This window comes from Talaromyces marneffei, chromosome 4, assembly GCF_009556855.1.
Source record: "Talaromyces marneffei chromosome 4, complete sequence".
NCBI lineage: Eukaryota > Fungi > Ascomycota > Eurotiomycetes > Eurotiales > Trichocomaceae > Talaromyces > Talaromyces marneffei.
In genome coordinates this window covers 718,365-740,895 of record NC_072351.1, presented here as the reverse complement: position 1 = coordinate 740,895, position 22,531 = coordinate 718,365, and the positions used below count along the sequence as shown (strand labels likewise).

Sequence of the window (22,531 nt, the reverse complement as noted above, 5' to 3'; positions counted from 1 at the left end):
GTAAATGAATGCTTCCACAACAAAAGCAATGGTATTCATAAGAATAAAATAAATATACAACCTTGGAACAAGGAGTTGCAGAGAAAAAGAAAAGAAAAAGAAAGAAAAGCGCCAGTAATGAATTTGTTTCTATTTGGAAGAAACGAGACAGCTTATTCAGCAACCCAAACAGCAGCCATACCCATTCCTGTTCCAATACACATGCTCGTAACACCAATCTTCTTATTCGTCCTCTTCAGCTCCGTGAACAGGGTACTAACCTGTCTGGCGCCGGTGCATCCCAACGGATGGCCAAAGGCAATCGCGCCACCCTTGGGGTTCACCTTCTCGAAGGGCAAGCCCAATTCCTTCACGCACCAGACGCATTGCGACGCGAAAGCCTCGTTGATTTCGTAAATGTCTACATCATCCTTGGAGATTCCAGCCTTTTCGAGTGCGACGGGGATAGCTTTCCATGGTCCAATACCCATAAGTAGAGGCTCAACACCCACGATGCTGGCCGTCACAAACTTGCCAATGATCTTTTGACCCAGTCGCTCGGCTGTGGAGCGCTTCATGAGCAACACTGCGGCAGCGCCGTCGGAGACCTGCGACGCGTTACCGGCATGGATACTTCCATCCTTGGCAAACGCAGGCTTGATTTTGGCCAGAGACTCCGGTGTGATTCCCTCTCGGACACCGTCGTCAGCCTTGACGGTGATGGTCTTCTCATCGCCGGTTTTGGGGTCTGTCCATTTCACCGTCAAGGGGTAAATTTCTTCGTCGAATAGGCCCGCTTTTTGGGCTTTGATGGCCTTTTGGTACGATGAGGCGGCGAAAGCGTCTTGCTCGGTGCGCGAGATGTTGCGGTCTTTGGCCATGTTTTCGGACAGGACGCCCATGGGCACTTTGCAGTTTGCGGCTTGCATGTGGTTTTCGAGGAGGTCGGAGAATTCTGTGACTGCGCCGGGTCTGTCATCATTCATTAGTAAAAGTCAAGGTCAGAGCTTGAGATGAGGGACGAAGGAAGGAGGGCGCACCCATATTGCAAACTCATACTCTCCACACCCGCACCAACACCAACCTCAATCTGGCCGGCCCTGATGGCATTCGCAATATCAGTCACGGCCTGCAATCCGCTCGAACACTGCCTATTCAAGCTCCGCACAGCAGTTGACTCGGGGAATCCAGCAACGAGCGCCGCAGCTCTGAACTCAGTGGCTCCTCCACCAGGGGGCAACACCGATCCGACCGCAATATCTTCAACGAGTTTGGGATCGATGCCGCTGCGCTTGATGAGGCCTTGGAATGCGCCCACCAGCAAGTCCGCAGCGGCGGTGTCTTTGAAACCGCCTTTTCCGCCCTTGGTGAAGGGGGTGCGCAGGGCGGCGGTCACGACGATGTCATCTGGGTTTTTGGAGAGGATGTTGGAGGCGGCTTTGGGGGAAGAGAGGTGCGAGGAGACCTGGGAGAGGCGCTGTTGTGCTGTTCGAAAATGTTAGATTTCGTTCTAGAGGTTCGAGGTCTAGGTACACTTAGTCTTACCTTGAGACATGATGGCTGAGTGAGTCGTACACAAAAATCAAACAAATGAAGTGTATATATATAAATGCTTCCAAACTTGACAAAGGAAGAAGTTGCAAATGCAAGATGATTCCCTTTTTGTACCTGCTTCGTCAGCGTTGTATTAACTATGTGCTGCTCGTACAAGGCAGAATATCCTCAGATAGCCGGGCCATTTCTATTATCTCATTGCTCGTGAAACGCCCGCCGACAGCCGAGGCACTTCGTATCATTGTTTTCCCGGGGAGGCTCGCCGTCTGATTGGTTGCTGCGGATACTGCACGTGATCTGGCTGTTGCATGTGAAAGTGTTTTGGGTCTCTCAGCTGATTTCCTTCTGGGGTTCATTTGTACGTAAATTACATATGATTCTGAATAATACATTTCTCCTCCACAGCTACTATGAGTAGATCAATCTAGAGCACCCCCCTTGTTCACTAATCCGTCAATACAGAGATCACTCCTTCTTCCTAATAGGCCGCTCAGGAGCCGAGAATAGCGAGTTAATCGAAGCGAACAAGTCCTTTCGGAACTGTTCTCATTATCAGCATGACATCTTTTACCGCATCTCTAGCGGCAGAATACTCACATCTTCAAAGGGATGCTCCTCCCCTTCCTTGCCCCATTCCATGAAAAGCAGCGAATATATCACCACAACTGTTCCCGTCTGTCAGCAAAAATCACCCTTCGCATTTCCCCAAGACTGAGTAGAGGACGCTTACAGATAATAATCCCCCACTGCGCCAACTTGGTAAACTTCACCCATCTAGGCCGTGCGTATTTCAGGGCTGCTCGCCGTCTATATTTCCGCTCTAGTCGTAGTTGGTGTTTGGGCGAGAGCTTGGACATGTCTGGTGGCCATTGGCGTTTGGGCTTGTAGGGGCTGTAGTATTCTCCTTCACCTTCTTCCTCGTGTTCGTAACGGCGTGCGTCTTCATCTTCGGGGGTTTGCGGTTGGGATTGTTGTTTGGGGGAGGAGTTGAGTCGGAATGGGGAGGAGGCGAGTGCGGAGGATGTGGATGTATAGGTTGCGCGTTGGGTGGATGAAATCATTCGAGATACTGTCGTGTTTAAGGGTTTGTTCTATGCGCAGACAGGCTTAGTACAGATCCCATTGACCAAGAAACGAAAAAGCAAGCTCGTACATTTCGACATGAGCAGTTGTAATAATTTCGTGATGCGACCGCGAGCGCCGACGGTCGGTGTGAAAGAGAGACTTGGCTCTGTCGCGTAGCCAACTCGGCGAATGGCCGTAGATATCGTATGCTCGCCATCGTCGGTACTGTGACTAGCAATTGTTTGCTGAAAATAGGTTGACTGGTCACTGAGGTCGAACTTCACGATAACTTAGTCAAGCTGTGGAGTTGATGGCTTTGGGTGGAGCTAAACCGTGCCGGACTAGCAGGTACCCACATATGCGACTAACTAATTATGTACTAGTCGCATTTCGAATTAGCCCTAATTCCCAAGTCCGGTTTCTAGAGAAAAGCGAGAGGCATCAAGCAAGTGTTAGAGGAACTTGGTTCGACCAAGGTTTCAATTGGTTTATTTGAAGCAGAGCCAAGGAGATTGGCCCGTTCGTCTTAATAGACATAAACGGAAGCTACAGTTCAGATGACAGTTCGACAACGTCCATGGGCGAATTCTGTTTTCCTTCAATGCCCATAATATCACTTAGATACAGCTCCGTACTTGCATACGCAATCCTCCTAACAATCACAAGGCTTGATGTCAGACCCAGGCTTTCCTCCAATTGTTAGATGCCACCTCCTCGGGTTGTCCACAAACTCCTTTGGAATAATAGCCCTCTTCCCATGCCTTTCCCATATTCCTCTCTCAGACCTCCCCACAAAGATAACCTGTGGCCCTCCATATTGAAACAGACCTAGATGGGCCAGACCATAGACTTGCGCCTCACCCAAAACGACCACATGCGACCCTGTAACTGCCTTTTGATCGACATCGCCAAAACTAAATTTCTCTCCACTGTCGCTCGTGATCGATGCTCTCGACGCGTTCTGGAACGTGATGGGAAATATTTTGGCGCAGATCAAGTCACCATCGAAGGTACTGGTGGGAGAGGTCTGGATCTTGATATCATATTCTTCGATGTACGTTCCTGACTCTGTGTATCTGTTGGCGGGCACCAATTCACTGTCAATATCGTATGAAGGCGTGTCATTAGGATGAAATATAGGCAAGGCAGGCACAAGCCCAAATTTTGCATCAAAGGGAATATCTTCCCCAATATCCAGCCATGACGGTAGCGCTCTTGTCCTTCGTGCTAATTCTAGAATGAGATCCTCGCGCGTACGGTTGTAGTCGACCTTGATGGTTACGCCTAACAGGTGCATGACACTGAAGACCATGTCTTGCGGTTTTGTTGATGTCCGCAGGTATATGGACCTCCATGCCGCGGATCTTTTCATTTCATCTGTACGTCCTCTCAACACTCCCTCCAGGGAAGTAATCAGGGATTCGTCGGTGCCAAAACACCTAACAATAAATGGCACCCGGGTCTTTTCCTTTGTGGATTTATTGACTTTTGTAATCTGGAGCCCTCTCCTACGGCAGCTCAACAGGTTTTGGAGTTTTGATAGTGCGAGTTCATCGTCTACCTGGTCGATTTGATATATAGGACCCGTGGTTGTGAATTCAAAGTCGTAATTCGTTGTATCCTGCCTCGGTTCTTTGATCAGTACATGCACATTTGATGGGGACAAAGTTGCTTCTTGTAACGTCCACGCGCGTGTTATCCATGGAGCGCTATAACCCGCGGCCTGCGCCGACGCAACGCCTCCAGGCATAACAATAACCGCCGCCGATTTTTGGTATACATGGCCCATATGCTGAATCTGAAGCTTTTTGTCGTCCGATGAGTCTTGATGTACACAGGTCAAATCCAGCCAAAAGAAGACACAACCCAAATGCCGTGCTGCTTTTGCAGCTTGAACAAGCCCTTCCCAGCTGATTGTATGGTATTTGTTGTTGCCCAGGTCGATTCTGAGCGGTCGATCAGCGATTTCGCTTAGTCGTTGCACTTCGTCGCTGGCAGCCCATGAGTGCGAGATGGTGGCGTATTTAGGGACGTGCGATTGTCCCGGGTTGGTGATATCCAGACCGCGCCATTCGGAGAGGATGAGTGTCGGATTGTCCTCTTTCAACAGATCGGAGACTGTTATTAGGCGTAGCCAGCCTGGTTCCCAGTGGATTGATGCGTAGCTCCAGTCTTTGTTGTCGCGCTCTTTTATCAGTTGGATGGGATAGCCGGGCATGTTGATATGTATTTTTCTTGTACCGATTATTTCGATGGTGTTTGACCTGTATACCTAAGTTACGGATTATCTTTAAAATATGGATCTATTGATAGCTTGGAGCAAGAAGATGGATCGAAAGATAGATCTCTTTCCCTATCGTCCCGGGTTGGGCGCAACTGATGCCCAATTTGGGTGGTACTTGTCCGTAAAGGCCAATTCTTTCCGAGTTGTGTGAAACTGCTGAAAAGCCACATGCTCAGCATCATCGACCGATTCAGCCAGCCATTGAAGGTGAGGTGTGTATGGCCCCTGTCCCTCATTTCCCCTCGGTGGGAGGCCGATGCTGATGATGATGCTGATAGGGTTGTATGGCTCTGGTAACGAAGCCTTTCTTTTCTTTCCCGTACTCCATTGCTTAATGGTGGCAATAACGCATCTTATTTGACTGAACAAACCGAACGGCAACTACACTATCAGTATATGGCCGCACGCATTTTGAATATACAAAGTAACTATACCCCGCGCGTTCATCCTTATCTATCCAATCCCAATCAATTTAGCTACTCTTTCTTCCGCGGGGATATATCTTCCCTATTAATATAACATGTAATGAACGATTATTCTTAGACATGTGTTAAGTGCGGTTCGGTGTCAACTGCATACTTGATTATCCAACTAATTATGTTATTCCTAATACGAGAATTGTCCCTATATTGAAGAATCCAAACCCTTGCTACAATGGAACGTGTCTTTCCTTAATTGGATGGCCGACTCGAAGTCGATTCGACACTTCGCATTATCTAACACAACTCCTCAGCTGCGGTGGACTAACTAAGTTAGTTACTTTTCGTCTTGATAAATCAAAATTTGCCGGGTCGAATTTCTCGTTCTGCATTGGTACCGTCGTCATAATATCGTATAGAGATGTCGATGAGGTTGATTTGCTTCAGGAATTCACACAGAAAGTTAAACCATTTTGGGATCATCTTCGTGGAGGGCAGATATTGGACATCAATTCGCCCTTCCTCAGTCATGGCCGTATATACATTCACGGTAGGCTTTCTTGAAGGCCTTTACAACTGTATATAACTACACAGAATTACACAATAATCTATTTTTCAAGGCTGGGAACATTTGAGAGTTCCAGGCGTTTATTCTCTAAACGCGAGTGTATATGGATAGAAAACATAGAAGAAGAAAAATGTATTGCATGCCATCTCGGTAGCGCGAGTCTATTACTTCTTATTATACGCGGTAGTGGAGATGGCGGATTGCTGACTTGTTGAATAGGCAAAGAAAGACTTAAGCCACGACATCATGCTTCGTGCTGATGGCTGCTCCATCTTCAGTAACTGCAAGAGTCGAACTCAATTTCGCAGTCCACTGACGAACAACATGACCTTTAAGAATAATCCCAATCATGATGAGATCGACGAATACAATGAGAAAGGAACCCATTCCCCACATCCAGCCCACGCCAACAGCCGCCTCCCAGTTAGTGGTGATGAAGACTGAGATCAAGCCGAAGGTAATACGGTAGGCATTCAGCGAGACGGAGGCCTCGACAGGGGTGTGCAGGAAGCATTCGATAATGTAGTTGTAGCAGACGGGCAAGGCAAGAAGAGCGCCGAACCAGATCAGGAAGGAGCCGAGAGCAAGGACCATATAATGGAGATGGTATTGCAGACCAGCTCCCCACAACCCGAGACCAATGGGTAGCATGATCGATGGCAGGATGGTGTTCGCAAGGCGATATTCGGGGTGCCAGGTGCCACCGCGGCGGCGAGCCACCCAGAGAGGAGTCGTGTCGTTGAAGAAGAAGCCATAAATCTGGGCGCAGGCGATGCCGACCCATGCGGTCATGGTGAAGAAGGCCATTTGCAAGGAAGAAAAGCCATAGCCGCCGGCGACAACGGGAGGCTCCATAAAGGTAGCCAGAGTGGAGGCCTGCATGATAGGTAGACCAAGAGCTACGAAAATGTACGTTCCCATCAGAAGGGTAATGGGAGCAAAAGTGATCTGGAACGGAGTGATTGCCCGTCGCACCTACTTGAAGATTAGCACACCCTTCGGTGCAAGAGGAGCATGTGCAGGGGGATGACTTACAAATTCCTTCCCTTTGCCAGCAGGCTGCGTTTTTGTACCTGGAAAGAACGTGGCGACCCTATTGGCCAACCATGTCTTGGGTAGAGGAGGATGGGGGACGTCAGCATCGCGGTTGTAGGTGGTCTCTTCGACGAAGACGAAGACGAGAATCATCGCAGCTCCAACGGGACCGAGAGTCCACCAGAAAACAAGGTCCCAAGGGTTATTGTTGGCGATGAAGCCTCCAAGTGTTCCACCGCCTACAACAGCGAAGATAATCATGATTTCGAAAACAGCAAAGGCCTTTCCACGCTGGTGCAGGAAGAACATGTCAATGATGTATCCGCTGCCCAGAATGGCCGGAATACCGCCGAACAGACCGGTGAAGAGTCTGGAGATGGTGAACGGAATGTAGTTATTGACGCCAGTCATCTCGGCACCCCAGATCTGACCAGCGAAGATGCACACGAGACTCCAAAAGATGACGGAGCCTCGTCCGACCACTCCAACAAGGGGAATAAAGAAGAAGGGACCGGCGACCCAGCCAGCAAGACCAGCAGATACAGAGTAAAGCAGGTCGTTTGGTGTCTTGTTATAAGCTGGCACCTGCGACATGAAAGTGAGCATGTTCGAATTGGGAGACATCTGAGCTGCGAAGGCAGCCAGACAGACCGAGGCGAAGATGATGATCTTCTTTCTCAGTGGCCAGTTCTGTATGCGAGAATGTCAGAGCGTGTGACTTGATATTTTGGACTGGAGGGCAGTCTCATCTTACCAACGGGTCCTCTGGATCGTCCGAAGGCTGCGGAATAAGCACGACATCACGGCCCTGCTTGTCCTTCACCACCTTTGGGGAGTCCACATTGGCAGTCGTGACCGCCAACGTGGTCTTCAATTCTTCAGAAGCAGTCTCAGACATTGTGATGATGCCTTTGGCACGAAAGAATGTCTGTTACTCGCAGTGTGAAGCAGAAGAGATATTTTCAAAGAATAAAAAGAAAACAAAAAAGAAAAGAGGCGTTGAAAACATGGGCCGACCTGGGGCCATATCTGCATGTTTGTCATCTATTTATTTTATTTTATTTTTTTTTTGGCTGCAAGTCCCCTGGCCACATGTCGGCCATGCATGATACGATGAACAAAAGGGGATTCCAGCTGTGTAATCGATTTAATCTAAGCTGTCATTCACTAGCAGCAACGCCACTGCGCCCATTCGTTACATCGTGTAGCTATACGTGAACTTGTTGGACGTTCTGAATGTGGCTTGACCGGGGGGTGGAGGAGGGATTACCGTAGATAACGCTAATTTGATACGAGCAGGGGTCTGTCACAATACCTACACGAACGTTACCGTACCGTAAGTACGGAACAGGATGCACCTTGTAAGCCCTAAGTCTCCTTCACGCCAACAGCGAGGTTCCCCAGTAGGCACACATTGCTCTCAGTTATTATTCTACCCCTGATATGAACGTATCTCACTCCAGGGATGCAGAGTAAGCACTCTAGAAGTGTAATTTGATAATCGAGATTGAGTGTAATCAGATGCATCTCAAGCGATTTAGTGTAAAAGGCAACACCAAAAGTTATCTATACATATTTGTAGAATCTAATGTTAAAGTCGCGTGTACCTAGGTATGTAATCTAAATATTCGTTACAAGAAACAGACTCTATCCCCATTTACCGACCCTTGTTCTGGTACACTACAGCTTCTGACACCAGCATCTCATCACTGGAGCGATCCGCTCCCACCTCACGATCCGAGTGAAAGACAGACACATTGGTCGTCTTGACAATTCCATGTCCTTTGCTCTCCCACAGCTTCTTCTGGCTACTGCCGTCCGAACCAGGTTCATCGTCGGGCAGTTCCTGCATCTGATCGTGTTGTGACGTGAGCCAGGAACGATGGCGCGACCGTTGCCCAGAGCGAGACATGCTGTTGAGCGGAAGGGAGTGTGAGTGTGAGTGTGAGTGTGATTGTGGACCTGATTTGGAGTAGGATGTGGTGATGGAGTTGTGGCCAAGTAAAGGACGAACGGAGGGTGCCGCAGCTGCGATGACGCCGAAGGTTGCTTCGAGTCTGGTTTGAGGGAGTTTGGTTAGCGTTTTCTTTTTCTTCTCTGTTCTCTTTTTGAGGGATTCTGGGGTCGACACTTACACTGCCCACTTGAAGAGCGGTACTAGGTCCCCTGTAGTTAAACATATTAGTCGACGGGTTCGTGTAGTGTAATTCTAGGGTAAAGGGAGACACACAGGTTGGGTCATGGGTTGCCGTCAAGCTGGGAACCAGAACAGTACGCGCAATGGCAAAACCTCCACTCCTGTACTTATGTCAGTATCGCAACCGTAAACGACATTGCGAAATCATCATGGTCCGGCCGACGTACGCAAAACCCAATGCCATGATGGCACAAACGCCGATTTTAACTCTCCAGATGATCTTGATATTCCAGAGGAATACCATTGGCAGAATCGAGAGAATGAAGTCGGTTGCGGCAGCAATAGCTATATCCCCATTGGCGTTAGTATCTACAGGGGCAACAAGTACATGAGGAAGCAAATCGATGACACTCACATCCCTGGGCAATTCCAAGCGCATTGATGGCGGCGTCCGACCAGCAATGCCCTTCAACTGCTTTGTTCCAGTTCAACTCGACTGGAGTACATTGCGGAAATATGACGGCGGCGTCGACTAAGCTTGTAAGAGTGTTGAAGACAATAAAGGCCCAGAAGAAAAACTTCCATCGCTTGCTGGTAGGACTGTTGTAACGGGAACTGTCAGCGAAATGCGTGTATACACATGTGCATAGGTAGGGATCTAGCGAGGACGTACAATAGTCGTTTCAGGAACAAGCTAATCGAGATCTTCACAAAGACAGTCGAAATGATCAGCATAAACTCAGCGATTCGCATGAGCATGATGCTATACGTTGCGGCTTCCATGTCTTTCTCTAGGAACTGAATGTGCCGTCCGATTCCATTGGATGTGCCGCCGATGACCAAACCCATCACCACGAAGGTGGTAGCCTGTAGTTGAAGAGAGATTAACTTTGTTCCTCGATCTTGTTTCGCGTAGCATGTTTATTTTTTTTGTCTATGCGAAAGGAATCCATTCAGCATGATCATCCAACTCACCATTCCCAGCACATTGAAGAAATCATCCCAGTCCAGCAACTTGATGACCCGCACGCGCACATAAATTCGTAGCGCGGTCACGATGAAGGCAATGATCGTGGTCAGAATGGTGGGTACGAGGAGCTCAGAGGCCCTGTTCACGTCGGTTATTGTCGCCTGGGAGCTCATGATGACCAGGCCTGACGCGCGATATGTCTGGTAAGCGTGATGTGCTCATGAAAAGAAAACCCAAGGCAACTTGACATGGTATTATTATATGACCGACTGGGATACATACCAAACAAAAGTCTCTGCAGACATTTCCAGTTTCCCACATAGGACCTAGGTACAATCTAATACAACTCCCTGTCTACTTTTACAGGTTCGATTAAGCCCCAGGGATAATGCAGCTAGTGCATCCAAGCACCTGCAAATCAAAATACGCAGGATCGGTAAATGCTATTGCTGCTGGGTTACGATGTTGGATCTGGCTCTTCCTTTCTTTTTTTTTTTTCATGTAGCACATTCTGCAGACTTGACCTGCAGATGATCAACATGCCTCTTTCATGGAATTCGTGGAACGTCGACTCCCTTTCAAGACATTGACTTGTTCCTCCAAATCCATCGGGAATCCCGAGAGGAAAAAAAAATTAACAAAACTAAAAACATATCGCGGAAAATTTACCATATTCCGCATAGAGTAAAAAGTACGAAAAGGCGTGCTGAGAGCCTGGAACCGACCCTTTATGCATACTAGGTATCGCACTATACGATCCCTGTCCCTTCCTCGACAAGCCACACCCTCCATGTTCACCGGGTTGTATGGTCTCAGCGTATTAGCCAAAGCCCGCAGGATTCGACCTCATGCATACTACGTACGTACTACCAAAGCATCCATTGCTGATTTGTCACAATATGACACGTATCTATGTGATACTAGTCCTTCCAGGGTTGTACAAGACTATACGCTGATTACCTCTTTCCACGCGTTGAGATTTGGTTCTTAGTGCGTCGCAGGAGTCGTCCCGGGTCCAAGGTATACTATACTCATAGTATATTAATTTTCGTGTCCATGTCAACTGGTAGCATTAGCTGCATGTAGTATGTACAACTAACTACTTTGTAGTATGTACTCTCAGCTCTGTTCTACGTAGGACGTACTAACTACCGGTAGTTATGAAGAGAGAGCACACGCCTAGCGTCCCCATTTCCCAGTCATCCAACTAACTATTTTTCCGGAAGGATTCCTCCGTAGCAGGCCTGCTAGGTAGAATTTTTGCACGTGTTTTTCAGGGTTTGTAAACTTACGAAAGGTAACTAACTACTACAGTAACTAGTATGTAGAATGGCTTACAGTAAGCTCTTAGGGTTTCTAGGCAAGGTTGTTCAACTAGCGAATCACCCCGGAGTGCATGAACTTTGAAGTAAACAAGCAATTACCTATGATTAATAAGGCCACCACTAAGCCCTCTCCCATAACTACCGGTACATGTGAATATTCTCTGTAGAGAGTTTGCACCAGTACGGGTTCTACGGACTCTACGGAGTACTCCGTACGTAACTTACTATGTAGATAGTTGCAAAAAGAAGAAAAAGAAAAAAACCGACTTGTCTGCTTTGTAGTACTCCGGCCGAAGTATAATAGCATATAGCCAATAGTTAATTAACCAGGGACTTGCTTACTGTCTCTACTAAGCACAGGGGGTCTTTAGGGCTAATGCAGCTAAAAAAAGGCCTCATCCTTTAGCACTAATACGGTTAACCACTGGCACACAGGGATTCTCGCGGAACACGGCGTGTCACCCCCGTCGTCGATGATTTATCCCTCGCAAGCCATGGGGCTTTTTGTGGTTGAGGTTAAGCAAGGTGACTAATCTATATTTTAACCTAGTTAGTTACTATGTAGTACGTAGTGATGTTCGTGCGTGCGAACTAAATGTCCGGCATAGCAACTGGCACTAGCAGCAGCTTGAAGATTGTTATCTCAGACACCACGCCACTGTAGAGACTAGAGGGGAGGCACTACAAAAAGGGAAGACGAGGAAAAAGAAAAGAGAAAAAGAGAAAAAAGAAAAAGAAAAAGAAGTGGAAGAAGAGGAGGAGGAGGAAGAAGACGACGAAGAAGAACAATACGAAGGATACGTACTATCGAAACGCCGAAATTCTCAAACATGGAACACGATCAAGCCCCTCAAAAACATTTCACCGTCGCTATCGTAGGCGGCGGCATCGGCGGCCTCACTCTAGCCATCGGTCTTCTTCGGCGCAATGTCTCAGTAGCAATCTACGAAGCAGCTTCAGCTTTCGGCGAGGTTGGGCTAGGACTCTCGATAGGCCCCGCCGCGCATCGCGCCATGCCGCTCATTGACCCCCAGATCCGTGACATATACGACTCCCTCATTACCACCCATGCCGATAGCGAGGGTTATGAGCGGTTTCGCCAGACCTGGTTTGAGGTGATATGGGCGACGGGAGAGGAGGCGGGGCAAAAGCTTATGACACTCAATGCGTTGCCGTCCGGGCAGACCACAGTGCGGCGCAGTGACTTTTTGAATGCCCTTGTTAATCTCGTTCCGGACGGCGTGGCGCAATTCGGGAAGAGGCTGGTGAAACTCAAGGAAGAACCGGCGGGGGTTACTCTGAGCTTTGAGGATGGTACATCCATCGTTGCTGATGTGGTGGTTGGCTGCGACGGGATTCGCTCGAGGGTCAAAGAGTCTCTCTTTCCTGATGAGGTTGAGCAATTCAATCCGCGGTACAGCGGCATGTATGGCTACCGCGCCGTGCTCGATATGGAGACCATGGTAGAAGCAGTAGGTGACGACCGCGCGAAGGTCTCGACGTGGTACATCGGTAAGGGTGCGTATGCAATCACTTATCCCATCATGCGCGCTAAGAAGGTCAATGTCGGTTTGTATACGTTGAATGATACATGGGACAACGACGCATGGGTTCGCGAGGCTAGTAGGGAGGATATGGAGAGAGATTTTGGGTATATGGGGGATTATGTTAATAAGATTATGAAGGTCTGTATGCCTCTCATTCTTAGGTTTTTTTTTTTTTTTTTTTGGTTTTTTTTAAAGGTGGACCCTTCTGATGTGATAGGGGTAGTACATGACCGACGCCTCCCAATGGGCCATATTCGAGCATCCTCATATTCCGACCTTTGCAAAATCAAAAGTCGCGATCCTCGGCGATGCAGCGCACGCTTCCACACCACACCAGGGTGCTGGAGCCGGCCAGGCGATCGAGGACGCACATGTGCTCGCAGAATTACTAGCGGACAAGCGCGTCACCACCCCGGAGCATGTTGCTGCCGCTTTTCAGGCTTATGATGCCGTACGACGGGAACGTAGTCAAAAGGTCGTGACCAGCAGTAAGGAGAATATGAATTTGTTGTGCCTTTGTTATGAAGGTATTGGCGACGACGGAGATAAGTTGAAGGAAACATGGCAGGAGAGGTTTCGATGGCTTTGGGATATTGATATCCAGGGGCAGGCTGAGAAGGCCAGGGGTATTATGCTTGATTTGATGCGCCAGCAAGAGTTGAGCTGATGTGCACGAATCTTAGCCACTCGAGAGCTTTGTACAGATATAATGCAGAGATGGATTACGGATTGTATCTTGGGAGAATCATAAAAGAAATCATAAATTCATTCCTCGAATCATTATATACGCCTAATGTAATCATAATCATGTCTGGTCATGGTCATGTATGCGTGCGCTTTCTGAGTCCAAATGGACATGCATAAAAGATGCTGAAAGGTGCAAGTGCAGAAACGCCTTCTGGCACGGGGGCCATCAAGCTGAGACAGTCATACTGAACTGAAATAAAAATCAAAATGCATATGTAGCAAGACTCCAAATGCCGATACTCCAACGCCAATTACCACAAACGCCAATCATAAAATATAAGTCATAGAAACACATAAAAGGAGAAGAAGAGAAAAAACATGAAGGTGGTGCTTAGATCCATCCGTCAACGTCAGAGATACGACTGGGAGACTTCTTCCCCAAGTCAATGTCGAGGGCGAGCTTTGGTGGCTCTTCAATGGGCTTCTTGCTCGAAGATTTGATGGGGGATTTCTTTGGGGATCCAGGCTCCGGTCCTTCGCGGACGAACTTGTAATCCCAGCCATCATCGCGAGCTGCAGAGACCCATGTCTTCAAGCAGTCGTGAACTGCGCCGTAGAATTTCTCCTTGCAAGTACGCATGCTACCTCCCATGGCCTTTTCAAAGCCCGAAGCGCGGAGATCTTCGCGGAGAGCGTTGCGTTGCTCGGCCGTAGGCTGACACGCGATAAGACCGTTCATCAGGTCAAGATGCGTTGCAAGGTAATTTGTAGCATCCCATTCAACACCGCCGACGTATGGAGCGGCTGGAACGGGAGGCCGAGGTGCAGGGAAGTGTTTCTTGGAGTAATCCTCTTCTTCCTGTTCAACAACACTGTTGTCACGATTCAGAGGGATGACATTCAGATGGTGAAGGAAGATCCAGAAAACTTCTTTGGTGACATTGGTCACTTCTTTGCACCACACTCGGTATGGACGAGACTGGTAGATGTTTGTGATAAACTCAACCTGCTCTTTGTTGGGGGTAGGGTCACGCAGGTAGGCTAGAATCTCGGCAGCTCGCGCAGCCATTTCGCCTTGTGGCGCAGTCGAAAGGTGAGTGAAGAGAATGCTGATGATGACTCCTCTGGTGGTGAATTCACTGGGACCTTTTTTCTCTTCGTCGAATATCATCCCTAGCAATGCGGGGAAAAGCTCCTTGCTCAAAGCTGTCAACCGCTGCAACGCAACAGAGGTTGTGCAAAGAGCTTTGAGACACAGTAAAGCTTCGTGGAGTAGGTTATCCTCATGTTCCTCCCTATATACCATAAGTAAGAATGTCAAAAGTATCTCGTAGGGAATTACATACCTCCATTCAACTTTCATAATGCGGTACAGGAGCTGGATGATTTCATCCATTCCGTCACCGGTAATAAAAGAATCCACCCAGGCTACAGTTTCATTCCGCAGCAGTAAACGGAGCTTATGTAGCTTGCCCACTTCAACCAGCTCTGGTTTCTGAACCTCCCTCAAGTAGTGTATAAAGTCGGCAGGATCCGCAAACGTGTCGGCCTGGCTTTTGGCGTGCAATGAAGTCGAAGAGGTGGATGCCGTGGGCAACATGTATGGCCGTGAGAGATCAACTGATTTTGGACGCTTGAAAGAGCTGGCACTGTTCGACTTTTGATGCTTCTTAGGCGAAGTATCTCCTCTTGAGGTACTAAATGGCGACCGAGCACGCGAAAGTGAGCGTAGGCTCTTATCACGAGTCTGAGAGGGGGCAGATCGATCATCCTTCCTCCCGCGTCGGCCGGCACTATCAAAAGTGCTGGAAGTTGCGGAATTGGGAACCGAACTTTCGGCTTGATTCTTTTGGATAAAATCAGCCTTGATGTTGGTATCCAGAGACCTCATCTTGTCCCGCATGTTCATGGGAATGTTCCGTGCGTCCTGTTTGCGTCAGTTCTCGCTCTCGAAATTGAAGAATCACAGTGATACTCACCAGGAGCTTCTCAAATTCACTTTCAATCTGCTTAGGGTCCTGGTCCTTGCGGATGGTGTCTTTGGCTTCTAGTGCCGACACGACCGCCATCACGCGACCACCCATCTGAGCAGAGTTTCTCTTCGACTCGTGAACAGAATGGGCATCGGATGAATGAACCTCGGCCTGCCTTTCTGGGTGCCGCTGCTTGTCTGATGGAACGCGTTGAATCTGACCTAGCATTTCTCTGACCTTCATTGTGCCTGATGAGATATAGTCCGACTTGGGTCTTGGCTTCTGGACCAGAGTAGGCTGATGGTCGTAAAAGTTCCGTTGCTTTGAGGGTGAGTATTGCTTTGGGGTATACAAAGACATCTCGTCTTCCAATGACCTTTGACTTTCTGGGACATATACGTTGCCCGTCTGGTCTTCAAGTCGCTGGGTAGCAAACTGAGCCCAGATGGGAGGGATGACTTCCGACACTGGATGTCGGTTCTCCTTGTCTTTTGGCTCAGCCACGGGCTCACCTTTGCGTCCTCGATTAGATCGCTTCAAGATGGCAGACAGACTAGCTGTTGACTTCATCTTCTTCATTGTCTTTCCCAAGGAACCTTCCTCCTCCGGCGAGTCCGACGAGCTCCGACTCTCTTTCTTCTCACGGTCTCTCAACAAAGCCCTGAGGGATACAGAGCTTTTTGTCTTCTTATGCAATCCTTCCCTCTTGGGTTGTGCCCCCGCGGCGTCCCTGTTGTGTGCTCTTTCCCCCAACGGCTGAGCATGAGGGTGATCAGCCGGCAGGAAACCCGCGTTGCCCAGAAAGCTTGTTCCCGGCATGACTGCTGGGAGTGCATCACTAGCCGAGGTGTTTCTTTTGTGGGCTTTTGACGGCAAGATGGAGCGTAGCATCGACGTTTTTGTCGGGGAGCGACTCGCGTCATCGAAGATGGTCGGGGGTTTGGCGTGGGAAAGCATGACGCGTTAGAAACACTAATAGAACAATAAGCAAGTGAACGATGGGCAAGAATTAACGACAGACTTACCTAGCACTCTTCGCTGAAAACAAACTCTCTCTCTCTCTCTCTCGCAAGGTTATGCAGATACAAACGCAGAGAAACAAACACCCAACAAGGAGTCTGAGAGAAGACAAGCAAGGACCCAGCCGAAAGGAACAAACATGAAGAAGAAAGAACAAAAATCAGGGACACAGTCGCTACTGGTGACGAAGAACAGAGAAGAAGAGAGGAGGAGGAGGAGAAGGAGAAAGCAGATTGAAGATCAAAAAGCAGAGTTGTTGAGGGTCACTGGCAAGCTTGTAGTTGGAGAGTGAGTTGCTCCGGTTTCCTCGAGCAGCTTGTCTGTTCTGAGATAGTCTCTCCACTCGACAACCAGTAGTCACTATGTATATTGATGATTCTATTTCGCGCGGCGACGCCATCTCTGGTGGAAACCCTCCGGCCCCGTGCAGGCTGTAAACATTGGGTGGGGGAGGCCTGCGTTGCGCGGGCAACCGCTCTTACTTTCTACGTAGTAGGAACTAGTTAACTTTTAACTTGACTGACTTAACGATTCTCAACGTCCGTGATCCCTGCCGGATTATTTAAGATCATCTACCGGAGGAAACTACAGAGTATACTATGCAGTATGCGCCGATGATATCCCATGATCAGCGAATATAACATCGGCTTATTGTTTCTTCTCTAACTAAACTATCTACTCCGTGCGGATGTCATCGTATATGCCTTCGGAGACTTGCAGCCTTTGAAGCGGCACAGCGAGTGAGGGCAAGACGGAAATCTATTTGTATACAAAGTATTTCAATTTATTCGCCATGCCTCACTATTCTACCTCTTGAGAAACAACGCGCAATCTTCCGATTCGGTCTGGGGATGTTGTTCTCATGCAATCTAGGGTTAGGGCCAGCGAACACGTACTTGACGGCTGGAGAAACTCAAAACAAACACCAGACCGCTCTTTGGGTGGTTCGGGTTGGCGTGGACACGACAACAATAGGAAAACTCTGTAGTAATAATGCATTCATTATTTTGATTCGCATGCCGCCGAGAATCTGAAGTCCTGTGGTTCTGCCATGTGAGGAGCGTACTACGGAGTAGGGTAGGACAGACGTAGTTAATCGGAAGAATACGAGCAGACCAGAACATGCACGTTCTGGACATACTACTCCTCTGTAGTATTGTGCGTAATGTTTGTCTGATTCATGTGTCCAGTCGACGTCATATATAGCATCAGTTGTGTAGTTACTATCGTACCCCAAGGCGCGTTGGACTAACACTACATATCGCGGTTCCCGTTGTGTTGGACGGTTTCATAGTCTCGCCGGATCGACCAGGGCCTAGGGCATCACGAGTGGTTCCTCCGCTACAAATATCCGTTTGCAGGTATTGCGTCTACTACGACTACCACGATAAGACATCTCTGCCATGGTAGATCTGTGGAGAAAACCGGAGAATAAACCAAATCAAAAAATGACACCTCTAGAGATCCATCGATACATCACATCGGAACTGCAAGTATGGGGAATATCATTATGTACTCGTAAAGCGCCTCAATTTCGCCAAATTGAATGACGCCACGACCATTCACCAAGAACCAGGAACACCCGATACGAGATTTTTCTTGAGTCTTGGGGCTTGGTTGTCTTGAAACATCGCGGGCAGAATCGGGTGGAGAAGAATTGAGAGGATTTTGACACTTTGAATAATGAAATGCTCCGAACGGCCTCACATCATGTCGGGTACGTCAGAGTAATAGCCCTACATAGTAGGCTTCTATTTGCAACCTCACTCTCCTACAACTCTTGACTACAACTACCATCATTTTGCTCATCACTAATCGGTCAGGCGTAATTGTCGGTATATGTTCTTAAAAGAACCATGCCAAGGGCCGTCAGCAAGCACCGCTAAAAATGAATCTGCCATCATCCCGAACTCCTCGCGGCACTTCCGGCAACCTGCCATCCTTAAATGAAAATGAAGAAGCAACAACCAGAAATGATTTCAGTGGCATAATTAATCGAAGAGGTCGAAGAGATCACACTTCACAGACCACAGCCCTTATAACTGTGTTGCCTCCTCCAAGTCCACCGCCAGATTCGTCTTCACCAACGAAGGCGGTAACGGGGGACGAGGGCGTAACGACGACCATATCAACAATCCCAAATGACACACCACAGTCGCGCAGCAAAGCACTCACAGTCTCCATCCCGACCCCTGGATTCCTCCGGCCCCTCGTCAAATTCGCTTCTTTTGTTGGGCCGGGGTTTTTGATTGCAGTCGCCTACATCGACCCGGGCAATTATGCGACGGATGCCGCCGCCGGAGCCCAGAGCAAATATGCTTTGCTCTTTGTCGTGATGATGTCCAATTTATTTGCTGTGTTTCTGCAGTCTCTATGCATCAAATTGGGGAGTGTGACGGGGTTGAATCTCGCGGAGAATTGTAGGGCGCATTTACCGAGGTGGCTTACCATCATCTTGTATATTTTGTCGGAAGCCGCTATTATAGCTACTGATATTGCGGAGGTATGGTCACTCCCCAAATTCTTCAATCTGGTCTCTCACAAACTGACGATGGGAATAGGTAATCGGCTCAGCAATTGCGCTCAATCTACTACTCAACGTTCCCCTAGTAGCAGGCTGCATCATCACAATGGCCGACGTCCTGATCCTTTTGATCTTCTACCGTCCCCAGGGATCAATGTGGGGACTTCGAGCCTTTGAGATGTTCGTGGCGTTGCTTGTGCTCGGCGTGGTGGTCTGTTTCTGCATTCAGCTGTCTCTGCTCAAGGTGCCATCCGTGGGTGAAGTGTTTCGGGGATATCTCCCCTCCCCAGCGGTCATCCAAGGCTCTGGTTTGTATCAAAGTTGCGGTATCCTTGGTGCCACTGTTATGCCCCATTCACTCTTTCTGGGCAGTGGGACGGTTCAACCACGACTTAAGGAGTTTGATATTGACGCTGGGCACATGGAGCCTTCGGGAAGTGATGATGATAGTAGCGAAATATACCGTCCTTCGATCCACGCTATCCGCGGCTGCCTGAAATATTCAATCATCGAACTGACTCTCTGTCTCTTCACATTCGCGCTCTTCATTAACAGCGCCATTCTCATCGTCGCCGCTGCCGCTCTATACGGTACCCCGGGCGCCGATAACGCAGATCTATTCGGCATCCATGAACTTTTATCGCGGTCCATTGCTCCCGCCGCCGGCACCATTTTCGGTCTTGCGTTACTACTTTCAGGTCTATCCGCGGGCATCGTCTGCACTATAGCCGGACAAATGGTTAGCGAAGGGATGATAAATTGGAGTTGTCGACCGTGGATCCGTCGATTGCTTACTCGTGTTATTAGTATTGTGCCGAGTGTTATTATTGCTGCCGCCGTGGGTCGCAAGGGACTAGACACTGCGTTAACGGCATCTCAGGTGGTTTTGAGTGTTATACTGCCATTTGTCGTTGCGCCGCTGATCTATTTTACGGGAAGGAATAAGTTTATGACTGTCCGGCATGAAGAGATGGATTTGTCGGTGACTACCAACGTCGGAGTACAACCGATAGACACGGAGATCAAGATGAGGAATAGTTGGCCTGTGTCGGTGTTGGCGTGCTTGATCTTTGCTGCGGTGTCTATTATGGATATTGCCTTGCTGGTGCTGATTGGCCTGGGATTGGCATGATTTTGGTTTCTCTGCCTTTTCGGTTGTATTATGATATTGCATGACTTATGAGTTACGTACATGTAGATTACACACAACTTCATGGGGTTATTCTTGTGGAGAAGGATATCATAATATAAGCCTAAGCCTATCGCTAGCCATAACGCAAATCCAAGTAGGGATCAATGTTAACCAACACCCCCAGCCGCCTCTTTGACTTTTCCCTGCTCAGGGGGCTCATCAATAAAAGTCGGCGGCGCAACCTCATCCTGTAAGAAACTCGGCATAGCCTCTGCATCCCCCATCATTGGATTCTCAAACAAGCTCTCTTCTCCCAACGCTTCCAACTCCGCATCCAATTCCGCCTCATCCACATCCTCAGGAATATCATACGCCCTCGAAATACTTTCATTGATTTCATTCCCAATATCCATCAAATCCGCCATCTCATCCTGCATCCTCTCGATCTTATCAATATCAATCTTCCCGTATTGTTTCTTGAGTGCCTTGGTAGTCGTCTTCATCGCATCAACAGTGGTCATTACATTCTTGAGATTGTCCTGCATCATGTTCGCCTGCTCCATGTTCCAGGATTGTTGCGAGAGTTGGTCGCGTTGCGCCTCGTATTGTTTGCGGCGCTGGAGCACCTTGAGTGCTTTTTGGCGAAGGGCGGTTTTGCCGGGGCCGTCGCGCATTTTGGCGATACGGGACTGGTAGGTGGAGAGTTCGGAGTTCAAAGCGGCGAGTTTTACGTCGATGCTGGCAACGCGGTTGTCTACCTATAACGAATAAGCAAGAATAGTTAGCTAGTGCATGATGGAAGTATGAAGGGCGTTAAACAGTTGGGGGCGGATTACATTTGAGATTGCGGAGTCCAGGGTTGGCTTGGGGGCCTGGTTCTTTGAGCCGAAGAGTCGGTTCATGCTTGCTGATCAGATGCTTGAAGCGAACCTGCTTCAAGTCTGTTGTGAGAATTATATATGATGTTGTTGAGATTCTTGGTCGGAGCAGGTGTGCTGCTGGAGGGGTAACGACAATCGAACGTCTCCGGCGATCACCGCCTCGATTTAAAACGTCGTCGATCAACACAATACCATCCAGCGGTACCGGTAGAAAAGTAAATTGGAGTATAAGATACCGTTTCTAGCTTCAAGTCGCAAAGCGTGATGTGTTGCGTACTGAGCTCAAATGATTGTTGTTGGGGTTAGCAGTGGCGACGTCAGAGTGTAGCCTAGTCGTTGTACGTAGTATATATAGTATACATACAGCGAATCGGGTTAGACTGGCTGCTGGTCCTAGCATCTACTTAGCCAAGAAGGATATCCTAGGATCATTTTGTACATATACCACATATGGGGTAGCATTCACGTGAATACTTTGATATGAACATGTTTCTGTAATTCAATCATGTTCATATGAATTATCGGCTAGCATTATGCAGCTGGCTTGTTCCATGGCCTTCCCTGAAAGCAGCCTCGGAAAGAACAAACTGTACAAATAGTACTACTCCGCACAGAGTACTCCGAGTAAACACAACACACAAGAGTAAACACTACACGCTCCATCTGATTGAAGCATAGCCGCCATATGCGCAGAGTGGCAGAGGCAGACAAATAAGACAAGGCAAGAAGGCATAAAACAGTCTCGTGCTGACTTGCAGCCTGAAGCCGTCCCCTGATTGGCCACTCTCCATCGGCACCCGAAGCGGCCCCTTCCAGCAGAATCAATCACACTACGCTCACGTCAGCACTCACCACCCTCTAACAACTAACAAAGTTAACTAACGACATCTCTCCTCCATCATCGTCCATTCTTCTGCTGACCATTGCGAATCTATCGCCTCGCTTACTCTCACAGAAGCTCAACTTCTGTATGGGCTGTCTGTTGGGTCGAGTCTCTTGCGCCGTCCGCCATCCCCAGCAAGGCACTGCACACACTCTTAGCGTTGCTAAGTCAGCCCAACAATAATAATAACCACCAACCATCCATCCCCCACTCAGCCAGAAAAGAACCAACCCAGCCTGCCTTGGTAGCTAGTTCGCTATCCACAAGCGACCCCTTCAGCCTCACCTACGCGGTCTTATCTTCCTTTTTGTTTCTGATTGATCGATCGATATTCTGGGGTCGAGCAAATCACTGCCAGAACAACCATTGTTGCTCCAGGTGACACAGCCAAGTCTACCTTTTACGCACATGCCCCCATCGCCTATTCCGTCACTCCTTTACATCTGAAAGGTAAGGCGATCCGATTGACACTCCCCAGATTTATGCGACGTCTGTGATATGGCCATGTGCTTTATCCAGCATTCGAACTATCTGCTGCCGACTATTCG

General features: G+C 48.6%; 9 protein-coding genes across 9 annotated transcripts; 2 read left to right on the top strand and 7 right to left on the bottom strand.

Moving 5' to 3' along the window:
* Positions 1-152: 152 nt before the first annotated feature.
* EYB26_005337 (uncharacterized protein) lies at positions 153-1,534 on the bottom strand (the record flags this gene model as incomplete). Its single annotated transcript, XM_054264623.1, has 3 exons — positions 153-951; positions 1,020-1,464; positions 1,525-1,534. The coding sequence occupies 3 exons, from the start codon at positions 1,532-1,534 to the stop codon at positions 153-155; spliced, it is 1,254 nt and encodes a 417-aa protein (XP_054120598.1).
* Positions 1,535-1,998: 464 nt separating this feature from the next.
* On the bottom strand, positions 1,999-2,815 carry EYB26_005336 (uncharacterized protein; the record flags this gene model as incomplete). The annotated part of the gene is made up of 4 exons (XM_054264622.1): positions 1,999-2,073; positions 2,131-2,198; positions 2,264-2,624; positions 2,687-2,815. The coding sequence occupies 4 exons, from the start codon at positions 2,813-2,815 to the stop codon at positions 1,999-2,001; spliced, it is 633 nt and encodes a 210-aa protein (XP_054120597.1).
* A 435-nt stretch (positions 2,816-3,250) lies between these two features.
* On the bottom strand, positions 3,251-4,816 carry EYB26_005335 (uncharacterized protein; the record flags this gene model as incomplete). Its single annotated transcript, XM_054264621.1, has 1 exon — positions 3,251-4,816. The coding sequence occupies one exon, from the start codon at positions 4,814-4,816 to the stop codon at positions 3,251-3,253; it is 1,566 nt and encodes a 521-aa protein (XP_054120596.1).
* Positions 4,817-6,100: 1,284 nt separating this feature from the next.
* On the bottom strand, positions 6,101-7,802 carry EYB26_005334 (uncharacterized protein; the record flags this gene model as incomplete). The annotated part of the gene is made up of 3 exons (XM_054264620.1): positions 6,101-6,844; positions 6,905-7,594; positions 7,659-7,802. 3 exons carry the CDS (start codon positions 7,800-7,802, stop codon positions 6,101-6,103), a joined length of 1,578 nt encoding a protein of 525 aa, XP_054120595.1.
* Positions 7,803-8,561: 759 nt separating this feature from the next.
* EYB26_005333 (uncharacterized protein) lies at positions 8,562-10,184 on the bottom strand (the record flags this gene model as incomplete). The annotated part of the gene is made up of 7 exons (XM_054264619.1): positions 8,562-8,961; positions 9,040-9,070; positions 9,135-9,202; positions 9,269-9,386; positions 9,457-9,641; positions 9,715-9,908; positions 10,017-10,184. 7 exons carry the CDS (start codon positions 10,182-10,184, stop codon positions 8,562-8,564), a joined length of 1,164 nt encoding a protein of 387 aa, XP_054120594.1.
* A 1,982-nt stretch (positions 10,185-12,166) lies between these two features.
* EYB26_005332 (uncharacterized protein) lies at positions 12,167-13,550 on the top strand (the record flags this gene model as incomplete). The annotated part of the gene is made up of 2 exons (XM_054264618.1): positions 12,167-13,021; positions 13,107-13,550. The coding sequence occupies 2 exons, from the start codon at positions 12,167-12,169 to the stop codon at positions 13,548-13,550; spliced, it is 1,299 nt and encodes a 432-aa protein (XP_054120593.1).
* Positions 13,551-13,961: 411 nt separating this feature from the next.
* On the bottom strand, positions 13,962-16,500 carry EYB26_005331 (uncharacterized protein; the record flags this gene model as incomplete). Its single annotated transcript, XM_054264617.1, has 3 exons — positions 13,962-14,865; positions 14,917-15,497; positions 15,550-16,500. 3 exons carry the CDS (start codon positions 16,498-16,500, stop codon positions 13,962-13,964), a joined length of 2,436 nt encoding a protein of 811 aa, XP_054120592.1.
* A 1,951-nt stretch (positions 16,501-18,451) lies between these two features.
* EYB26_005330 (uncharacterized protein) lies at positions 18,452-20,219 on the top strand (the record flags this gene model as incomplete). The annotated part of the gene is made up of 2 exons (XM_054264616.1): positions 18,452-19,066; positions 19,125-20,219. 2 exons carry the CDS (start codon positions 18,452-18,454, stop codon positions 20,217-20,219), a joined length of 1,710 nt encoding a protein of 569 aa, XP_054120591.1.
* A 167-nt stretch (positions 20,220-20,386) lies between these two features.
* On the bottom strand, positions 20,387-21,121 carry EYB26_005329 (uncharacterized protein; the record flags this gene model as incomplete). The annotated part of the gene is made up of 2 exons (XM_054264615.1): positions 20,387-20,977; positions 21,056-21,121. The coding sequence occupies 2 exons, from the start codon at positions 21,119-21,121 to the stop codon at positions 20,387-20,389; spliced, it is 657 nt and encodes a 218-aa protein (XP_054120590.1).
* Between the last annotated feature and the right edge of the window lie 1,410 nt (positions 21,122-22,531).